The sequence below is a fragment of the Alosa alosa genome, chromosome 6 (assembly GCF_017589495.1).
Source record: "Alosa alosa isolate M-15738 ecotype Scorff River chromosome 6, AALO_Geno_1.1, whole genome shotgun sequence".
NCBI classification, from domain to species: domain Eukaryota; kingdom Metazoa; phylum Chordata; class Actinopteri; order Clupeiformes; family Clupeidae; genus Alosa; species Alosa alosa.
In genome coordinates, this window is record NC_063194.1 from 4,913,844 (window position 1) to 4,923,843 (window position 10,000).

At 47.0% G+C, this 10,000-nt stretch overlaps 1 protein-coding gene across 1 annotated transcript in view; it reads left to right on the forward strand.

The window, feature by feature from the left end:
* rapgefl1 (Rap guanine nucleotide exchange factor (GEF)-like 1) overlaps positions 1–10,000 on the forward strand; it is a 37,505-nt gene that overhangs the window by 22,161 nt on the left and 5,344 nt on the right. Inside the window, exons 4-12 of the mRNA XM_048245727.1 lie at positions 38–135; positions 1,165–1,277; positions 3,131–3,298; positions 4,803–4,900; positions 6,356–6,478; positions 6,695–6,873; positions 7,083–7,173; positions 7,341–7,391; positions 7,595–7,682. Of these exons, the coding sequence (XP_048101684.1) occupies positions 38–135; positions 1,165–1,277; positions 3,131–3,298; positions 4,803–4,900; positions 6,356–6,478; positions 6,695–6,873; positions 7,083–7,173; positions 7,341–7,391; positions 7,595–7,682 (1,009 nt within the window). The remainder of the gene's footprint in view (positions 1–37; positions 136–1,164; positions 1,278–3,130; positions 3,299–4,802; positions 4,901–6,355; positions 6,479–6,694; positions 6,874–7,082; positions 7,174–7,340; positions 7,392–7,594; positions 7,683–10,000) is intronic.

Here is a 10,000-nt window from a genome sequence, read left to right on the forward strand (position 1 = left end):
TCTCTCCATCCCTCCCCCTCTCTCTCTCTCTCTGTAGGACCTGTATCTGTGTGCGGTGCAGGAGCTGAGTCAGTACCCTGAGCTTGTGGAGGACGTACTCAAGCTGCAGCGCTGGACTGAGATCCTGCACAACCCGTGAGTGTGCAGCCAAAACACACACACACACACACACACACACACACACACACACACACACACACACACACACACACACACACACACACACACACACAGACACAGACACAGACACAGACACAGACAAGAATTCACCATAAATGCACCCAGAGCCCCCACCCCATCCCACCCCCTGACCCCAAAGAAATCACATTCCCACACACTCAGCTCCAGCAGAAGTATTCCTCCACCCTGAAAACCCCATTCCCGACGTTTCCCAAGCACCACTCTGCCGCTTTTTCCCACGTGCAAAGGGAAGTGTGTTCCGAGCCTCTGTAATCACACGCCGTTTCCTCCGGGCTCGTTAGGGAAGGAGGCCTCCGCGAGCTCGTTAATGGCCTTTCCTCCACTCCGAGGCCCCCGTCCCTACCCTCCAGCCAGGCAGTGTCCCATAAAGCACTCGCACACATGAAGGCCCTCATTACTTTTTGGCTTGATCAGAAAAAAAGAAGTCCTGAAGGGAAGAAAAAGGACTCCAGCTACTTCAGAAGGAGGCCATGATGTTGGTGTTAGTGGTGGTGTGCTCTCGGAGCGCTCATATAGTTTTAATTGGTTTGTTGTATCCCGGTGATTTCTGGAGTGGGGGATGGTTTATGTTTCCCGCAGTGCTGCTCTCACTGGTGGCCTGGTGATGCCCGCGTGTGTCTCAGTGTGCTAGTCTGGAGCTCCGTTTTCACTGCAGGGAGTGAGTGTGGTGCGACAGTGGGCACGACACTGGCACTGCCAGGCTGGACCACGGACACGGCCAGATGGGCATTTTAGGGCAGTTCCACAGACACATTATAGGGCTTGGTTTTTTAGTGGGCACAGATGGGAGTTCACTGCATCGGATTTTATTTTCATCCTTTCAAACACAAAATCTAAATCCCCTCTCTCTCTCTCTCTCTCTCTCTCTCTCTCTCTCTCTCTCTCTCTCTCTCTCTCTCTCTCTCTCTCTCTCTCTCTCTCTCTCTCTCTCTCTCTCTTCCCCTCCCTCCATGTCATGTGTAGGACGGAGGAGGAGAAGGAGTGTCGTAAGAAGCAGGTGCGGCCTCTCTTCCGTCACTTCAGACGCATCGATGCCTGTCTGCAACCACGAGAGGCCTTCAGAGGGTCCGATGAGAGTAAGTCCCCTGAATACATGCACTCCAATACATCTGTCTGCAACCACAATGATCACACACACACACACACACGCACGCACACTGATTTGAATGAGCTGGTGAGTTAAGAATAGCCATGCCTTACGGAAAGCTGTGTCTGGATTTTGGGGAATATTCAAATGGACTGTTTTACTTTTGTTTCGGTCTTCACTGTCCAGTCACTTTATCACTCATATGATTGATCGAATAAATCAATCAATCCAAGTCATTGATTGGATAGTGAGTCATACTAGCTGGTTGTTATGCAAACTGATCAATACCTAATTTAAAACCAGAGCTAAACTTGCTGAACCAGCAAATCTAATTAACCTGCTTTTCCGGCTTTTCATTCCCAAAATGGACGAGAGGGAGAAAGGGGGAGAAAGCTTGAAAAGCAACACAAAAGGCTAAACGACAAATGACTCGTCACTGCTAGGACTCAATCCCTAGTCTCACAAACCTTCACAACCTACTGATGACTCACTCTGCTGTCTGCACATCCATTTTACTGTGGCCAATGAAAACCCGGCAGAGTTATACATGCTGTATTGATTTTGCCATAATGGTGCTGATTGCTACACAAGTGGGGACAACTGGCCTCATATTTAAGCCTGCAGCTCGCAGAAAATGCCAAGGCCAGAACGTCACTAACACACACAGAAGCAGATTGATCCAAAATAGAAATATGTGGGTGACGGTTCAATGCATGCATTCTCATTTAGTCTGGCATTGAATAGCAGAAAACAGAAGGGTTTTTTGTGAATAGACAGAATAGGTGAAGCTCTAGGGCTTGCCTGCAGTCCCACCCAAGGGCTGAACTGAAATCGAAATATACATACATTCACGTCTGCGTTACGAAACACTACCACTCCCGTGTGTGTTTCGGAGGAGCCTCCTGCCTGCTGTAGCCTCTCGGGTCAGTATCTGTCAGTATCTGACGGGTGTTTATAAACAGAGCACACGGGAGTGTTTACCCTCTCCGTCCTGTTTGGGCTCTTGTCCAGGGTTTCGAGGGAAACTGACCTCTCTACAGACAGACAGTAGTGGCTTTGCTCTTGCCACACACACACACACACACACACACACACACACAGCTCAGACTGGAATGACACAGCCTGAACCGGGGCCAGATTACATTTATATTCCTATTCATTCATTTAGCAGCTGCTCTCTCTCAAGGCCACTCACGAGACTCATAGCCATACAAGTTATCTATTAATATTTTAATTCATTTTTATACATAGTAAATAATTCTTATTTATAGGTAATAACAAACAATAATTTATAGGCTACTTATTTTCTGTCTAGTATGTGTGCTGGGTGCTGTTAGTGTCTCTCTTTGTAATCTGCACAGTGTCCAGATCAGGTTTGCTCCAGAGGTCATGCTGCTGTGGCTGCCCAGCCCTGCACTCCTCTGCAGGGAGTGGGGGGATGGGGGGGGGATTTATGGCCTCAACTCTGTTTGCTCCGATATTAGCTGACTGGACTGAACTGCTTCCGGCTCCAGTGTAGATTTGCACCAGATCAGAGGCTCTCTGTCCGAGCCGGCTCTCCCCAGTTCAGTCCTCCCTAGAGAGTACACGCACTGGTTGGGTCAGGCTTGACTGGTGTAGAGTGGTGAGGTGAACTGACCACCTCTTGCTGCCCCACTCCATTCTATGTGTGTGTGTTTGTGTGTGTGTGTCCAGTCTTCTGCAGGTTGTAGTTTTCAGTTGCTTCATGCATGATCAGTCTACCATAAAATTAAGCTCTCTGCTCCTCTCCCCCTGGCTCTCTCTCTCTTTCTGTCCCTCTCTGCTGCCCCCCCCTTCTCGCTCTCTCTCCACCCCCTCCAGTCTTCTGCAGGGTGTACACGCCGGACCACTCCTACGTGACCATCCGCAGCAGGCTGTCGTGCCGCGTGGGGGAGATCCTGGCACTGGTCAAGGAGAAGCTGCAGTACAGCGAGGACCAGCCCGTCCAGCCTGGGAACCTCGTCCTGGTGGCCGTCACCTCCGCTGGCGGTATGTGACGCACAACTCTGTCTCCCGCCACACAAACTCTGCAATGTCCTCCACTTAGGAAACCTCAGGAAACCCACAACACCATCATCAGTTCAATATTGAAGAAATAAATATTGACCACTACCATCGCCTGCCAGACTGTGCTTATTCTGTTGGCCCTGCATTTCAAAATGTCTTCCTTCATAACTACTAGACAGCTATCTGATGTTGAATCAGAGGAGGAAAGCAGGTGTAGTAGATGCACAACATGGCTGCCTGATCCTTCTGTGTGTAAGAGATCTCTTGACGGTGGAGAAGACTTTGACATAAGTAGGCCTACAGTGTAGCTGCTTGTCTAGTGAGGGGTATTGAACTTTTTCAGGTTACATTGGGAGCAGGTTGCTCTTGCTGTCAGGGTGAATATGGATGGAGCTGCTAGACTTTCGTCTTTCACAGGGCTGTGGTCGGATCCCACCTTGCTGTCAACTCTGAGATTTATCTGGCCGTGATCCTGTGGGTCTTTGCCAGGCTCTGGGTCATCCTAGTGTTGGCTGCTGTCCTGGAGCGTCACCGACTGCAGGGTTCTTAACACACATCAGTCATTCAGTGGGCAGCAGCCTCTGTCAGGAAGGATGAGGTGGACAGTCCTAAACTTAACCGCTCCCAGTACTTCGCAGATTCGTTCAATAGCTTAGCATGGCACGCTCTAAATACTTTGGTGTTTGTGGATACATACATCTGGCACTGAAACATACAGAGTGAATCTGACTTCACCAGCCAATCAACATATGGCTTCAGGAGTTCAGAAGGGATGGACATACATTGATTTGCTGTTGAGCTCAAATATCAATAACCTTTCGGCTGAATTGAAGAGCGGACCTTTAGCCTACTTCAGTCCTATACCCATGCAGAAAAACTATCATGAGAATGACCAGGATAATGATGGCCCCCATGAGGCCACAGTCCATCCAATCTGTCCCGCTGCCTAATAGGAGTTTGGCACTCCTGCTCAAGCAGATTACACACAAGGCAACTTTCTGAGCAATGTTGCTGGGTATTGTGGTTCTGGCACCGTCCCATTGATATTGGGCAACGATTTCTTTTTTCTGAAGAACTTACGTCATCAGTATGCAAATAGTTATGATCATCCACTCACAATACCTGAACCTGTCATCCAACCCCAATACCTGGCCATGTGTCATCATCACCTGAGTGGAGGCCACTGCGGGTGTGTCTGGTGTTCTGTGAGTTGATCAAGAGGAGGCCCAGGGTCAATGCAGGAAGCAGATTCTGAGGGGGGGTGGTGGGGGAGTTATTGTGATGAATTCCTGGGAATCCCTGGTGAGAGAAGTTTTAAGCACAGGAACATGCTTAAGAGTAGAGGAAGCCAGCCCATTGTGTGGAGTGTGGAATGTGTGTGCGTGCGTGTGTTTAAAAGTAAAAGTATGTCATGGCATTATATTTTGTTTGTGTGTGTCTTTCTGTGTGTGAACTTATCTTTGGGTGTTTTTTTTTTTCTTTTCAGAGAAAGCGGTGTTTCGTCCAAGTGATGAGGCCGTCTTCACCACACTGGGGGTGAACACACACCTCTTCGCCTGTGAGCCGTCAGAGCTTGAGACTCTGGTGAGGATCACACACACACACATTGTTTTTTTTTCAGTGTAATCTAAACATCAAGATTTTTTAGTGCACATTACTAAAGTCAATGAACATCAAAACCAACTTTGAACAAAGCAAGCTTTAAGGTTTATGTGAGGGTCCATCTGCTTTTATGCCTGCAAACGACCGCAGTCATATCGCCATGTTAGCATTTCAGGCATTATCTGATCTGATCTGATCATAGATAAGCTAACAACTAAACAGCTCAGTACACTGCAGCTTATAACAGTGTATGAGTTAGCTGGTTTAGAAGATGACAGCCCTGCTCTGAGCCATAGAGGCTGTGGAAGAGTAGCATCAGTGCTGCTAGAATGTGGAGCATGTGGGATGTCATTAGTCATGAGGGCCTACAAGGTATTTTTAGACAAGCTCAGGAGTTTTCTGTCACTACACCGTTGACAAGTGAACTCTGTGACGGCTTTGCTGCCATGCTGACGATTCTGTTTACTGGAGACGACGCAAGTAGCATAGCACACATACTGGCTGCAGGCTAGTCAGACAAGCTAGCTTCTGAAGAATGTACAGTTTAGTGTCTTATATTCATTGCTAATGTAAGCTAGTCCTTTAAACCATTCTACCCCAGAGCTGTAGGCAGTAGCCATCTTTATTTTACAGTCATAGCATTCATGTCTGACATGTTTGACCAGAGGGCTTGTGTTTCATGGTCTGTCAGTGGTCAGGGACATGTCACACTGATGGTGACATGTTATGCTGTGTCCATTAGAGTGTGAGCAGTCTTGCATGATTTAGATTGAAGTGTGAATGCTTAATGTAGTGTGCTGTGCATGTTGTGCTTTGCTAAATGTGGTGCTAATGTAAAATGTGATGCTCTTGAGGAAGGAGAATCATCTGTGTGGGTGACACATACAGACAGAGAGGCAGAGATTGAGGGGCAGAGGAAATATTTTTTATAAATATATCTTTTTTTAAAAATATATCATTCTTCTCTTTAGTGTAGTGGTTCTCAAAGTGTGGGGCGGGCCCCACTAGTGGGGAATAGACAGTGTGAATACAGGGCGCAATTAACTTTTTTTTTTGCCCATCTTTAATAATGCCTTTCTTTTTTGACAAGGAAGATCATAGATTCAAAACAAAATAGCCACACATAAACATAGGAATCATAAACAAACCAACATATGAATCAAAATAACATCTGATCCAACGGACCAAAATGGGAAATGTATTAATATTAACATTACCATTTTGCCGTGTTGATGGGGTCAGATGGGGCTTAAAAATTCCCCACCTTCAAAGTTTGAGAACCACTGCTTTAGAGAGAGACAGATGGAGAGGGATACAGTGAAAGAGATTGAGGGAGAGATATGAGAGATGGATGGGACAGAGGTGGAATTTAGAACCAGTCTCTTAATTGGAGAACCTGAGAAACCACACATCCAACCCTTAACTCCTGAACCCCAGATGCCACTGCCTGAGGAGATCCACTGGTCACCCGGGGACAGTAAACTCCATGACATGAGCGCGGAGGAGGTAGCCAATCAGCTGGTGGTGTTCGACTGGGAGCTCTTCAGCTGTGTCCATGAGGTCAGATTTGTTTTTGTGTTTTTCTTTACAACAAGATTATCACAGTCAAGAGGTGTTTGTGCTCTTGTTTGAATGTATTGGTGTGAAAAACATTTAAAAGAATCACAAAGTACTGAATTTGTTTTTTCTATTTTGTGCGTGTGTGTGTGTGTGTGTGTGTGTGTGTGTGTGTGTGTGTGTACGCGCGCATGTGAATGTATGTGTGTGTATGTTCAGGTGGAGTTTGTGTGCTATGTGTTCCATGGGGAGCAGTCTCGCTGGCGCCCCCTAAACCTGGAGCTGATATTGCAGCGCTGCAGCGAGGTGCAGCACTGGGTCGCCACGGAGATCCTGCAGTGCCAGTCGCTCCCCAAACGTGTGCAGCTCCTGCGCAAGTTCATCAAGATTGCAGCCCTGTAAGACTTTCTCTCTCTCTCTCTCTTTCTCTCTCTCTCTTTCTTTCTTTCTTTCTTTCTTTCTTTCTTTCTTTCTCTCTCTCACTCTTTCTCTCTCTCTAGATGGATCACAAATAATTGCACTCTGTTATATGAGGTTGCTGATCAAGTCTAACACACAGTGTTCTCTGTGTGTGTGTGTGTGTGTGTGTGTGTGTGTGTTGTTTCAGGTGTAAGCAGCAGCAGGATCTGCTGTCCTTCTTGGCTGTGGTTTTGGGGCTGGACAACCCAGCAGTCAGCAGATTACGCCTCACCTGGGAGGTATGATACCCACGCACACGCACGTATGCTGTACACGCAGATCAAATTTGACTCTCTTTATAAATCCTTGATGTCTAAAATTTAGAACATCCACAGTCTTGGATACTGAATACACACTCACACGGGTATGGATATAATGTTTGTGCTATTGTGGTTTGTTCTGGAAGGGTTTACCGGGCAAGTTCAGGAAGCAGTTCCAGCAGTTTGAGAGTACTGCGGTCAGTAATGCAGCTACACGTTCACACCCAAAACACACACACATTCACACACACTCACACACACACACATTCAGATGGAGACAAATACAACACACACACACATTGACTCACACTCAAATGGAGACAAATACAAAACATACACATTCACACATGAAACAGGACAATGTCACTAACTGTGTGTGTGTGTGTGTGTGTGTGTGTAGGACCCTTCAAGGAACCACAAGTCTTATAGGGATCTGATGGCCAGTCTGAGGCCCCCTCTCATCCCATTCACGCCCCTCCTGCTGAAAGGTGAGTGTGTGTACACAAACACACAGACACACAACACGTTCACACACTTACACATACACACATGGATACACATTCACACACATGCTGGGTGTTGGACGAAGCTACCGTTGTCTCAAGGTCTTCACTTGACCCTGAGCAAACCAGTCCAGAGCTTGATGTGTGCAAACTGCTCTGTCAGTCCATCTCTCTTTCTCTCACAGTCTCTTAATTCACCCACAGCTCTCTTAGTCTCTCTTAGTCTCAGTCTCGCCGCGCTAATCCCACTCTCTCCAGCTGCTGGCCAGATGTGTTCCCATAAACCCCTTCGCTCTGAGTTCCATCGCCTCTCTGCGGGTGTCCACACCATGCCTGATTAAAAGGCGTCTCGTTAGGACCCGCCCCGCTAATTAACGCCTTAGCCAAACGCCACTGATTCTCAGTGCCAGGCCAACACACACACACACACACACACACACACACACACACACACACACACACACACACACACACACACACACACACTAATATTTGCACAGTCATAGACATACACAAACACGTTGATGCAAACACAAATGGGGACACTTACAGATGTGCACAATCTGACACACACATGTGATGAAGAGGTGTTGGGAAGTAGCACATGGTTCTAATCCTTTGCTCTCAAACACACCTAAAAGCACATTTATATACTTAGAGTTACATAGTCTTACTTGGCCACATACAGCTGCACTTAAACACACACACACTCGCACGTGTAAGTAGGGACCCTCCCACAAACAGAAAGTTTAGGGATAAACACATGCATAGAGTTACACACACACACACACACACACACACACACTGTTTTGAACTGCTTTGGCTGTTGTTTGGTCAGAGAGCTGAGTTTATTTTCAAGCTCATTATGCTGCTAGATGAACTGAAGAGTAATGCTTAAAGTCACGTGTGTGTGTGTGTCTGTCTTTGTGTGCATGCTAATGAACATCATGATTGTGGTGCACACAGCTCTGCCACACACACACACACACACACACACACACACACACACACACACACACACACACACACACACTTTACCCCTATCTGATAATCTCATTCCCTCTACATCCCTGCATTGGTCTTGTAGCGCACTTCCATCAGGGTGTCTGGCCAGGGTGGCCTTAGTTTTTTCCGCTGTTTGTTCCCTCCTTCACTTCCTCCCTCTGTCTCTGTCCCGCTCCTCTCATCACCCACCTAATGACCCTTGAAAAGACCTCTCTATCCTTCTCTCCCTCTGGAAAAGACCTCTCTATCCTTCTCTCCCTCTGGAAAAGACCTCTCTTTCCTTCTCTCCCTCTGGAAAAGAACTCTCTTTCCCTCTCTCCTTCTATTGAAAAGACCTCTCTTTCCTTTTCTTTTTGTTGAAAATACCTCTCTTTCCTTCTCTCCTTGAAGACCTCTCTTTCCTCTCTGCTTCTATTGAAAATACCTCTCATTTTGTCCTTTGTCCACGTTGACTGTGTGGTCACAATCACACTTTGGCTTTAGTGTGACTCCTCTCCTCCCCTCCCCTTGTCTGGCCTGGCCTGTCCTGTCCTGTCCTATACTTCTTCATTTTAACTGTAGATAATTCAGCGACAGAGATTATTAATTTTAGATGTAGATTATTCAGCCCCCGCAGCTCCCCATGCTTCCTCTGTTTTAGCTTAATGGGAGCCATTGCCTTGGGCCACCCCGCAGAGAGTGCTGGCTTTGTTGGCTCGAAAGTGCTTTGAGGCGATGCTCATTGTTGACGCTCTGTATACATAAAGTTAAATGGCATTCATTGGAAGTTAGAGGTCTGCCATCTGTTAAGTTTGCGTGAGCAAGGTCGTTTGTTAACAGCGAGTGTCTGTTTATCTAAAACTACTGTGCAAATATTATTGTTTAGTTGGCTTGGGCCCAGACACACAGAGGTCTCCAAACATCTTCTTGAAATGTTATTGCAAGTCCTATCTCAAGTAAATATTATTTGCAAGTAAATCTCCTTAAAGGACCTTGAAGGATGTTCTGCGTGTTGTCTGCTGTTCGACACGTTGTTCTATTGTTCCAAACATCAGCATCCGCGCCGCCGTGTTTGGGCCAGGTCAGGGCCGAAGTCGGCTGCTGGCTTCGGCACCGCTCTGCTCTGCTCCGCTGGGCAGAATAGCGGAAATGAGCACTTTTATGATTTGAAATCAATGTGAGAGAGAGTAGTTGACAGACCGGCAGTACAGGATGATAAATGCCAGTGGCTGTCAGAAATCTTATTGAAATGCTGCTTCCGGAAGGCCGGGAGCCGAGGATGCTTAACGATTACTGTGCTTGTGTGGGTGTTGTGCATG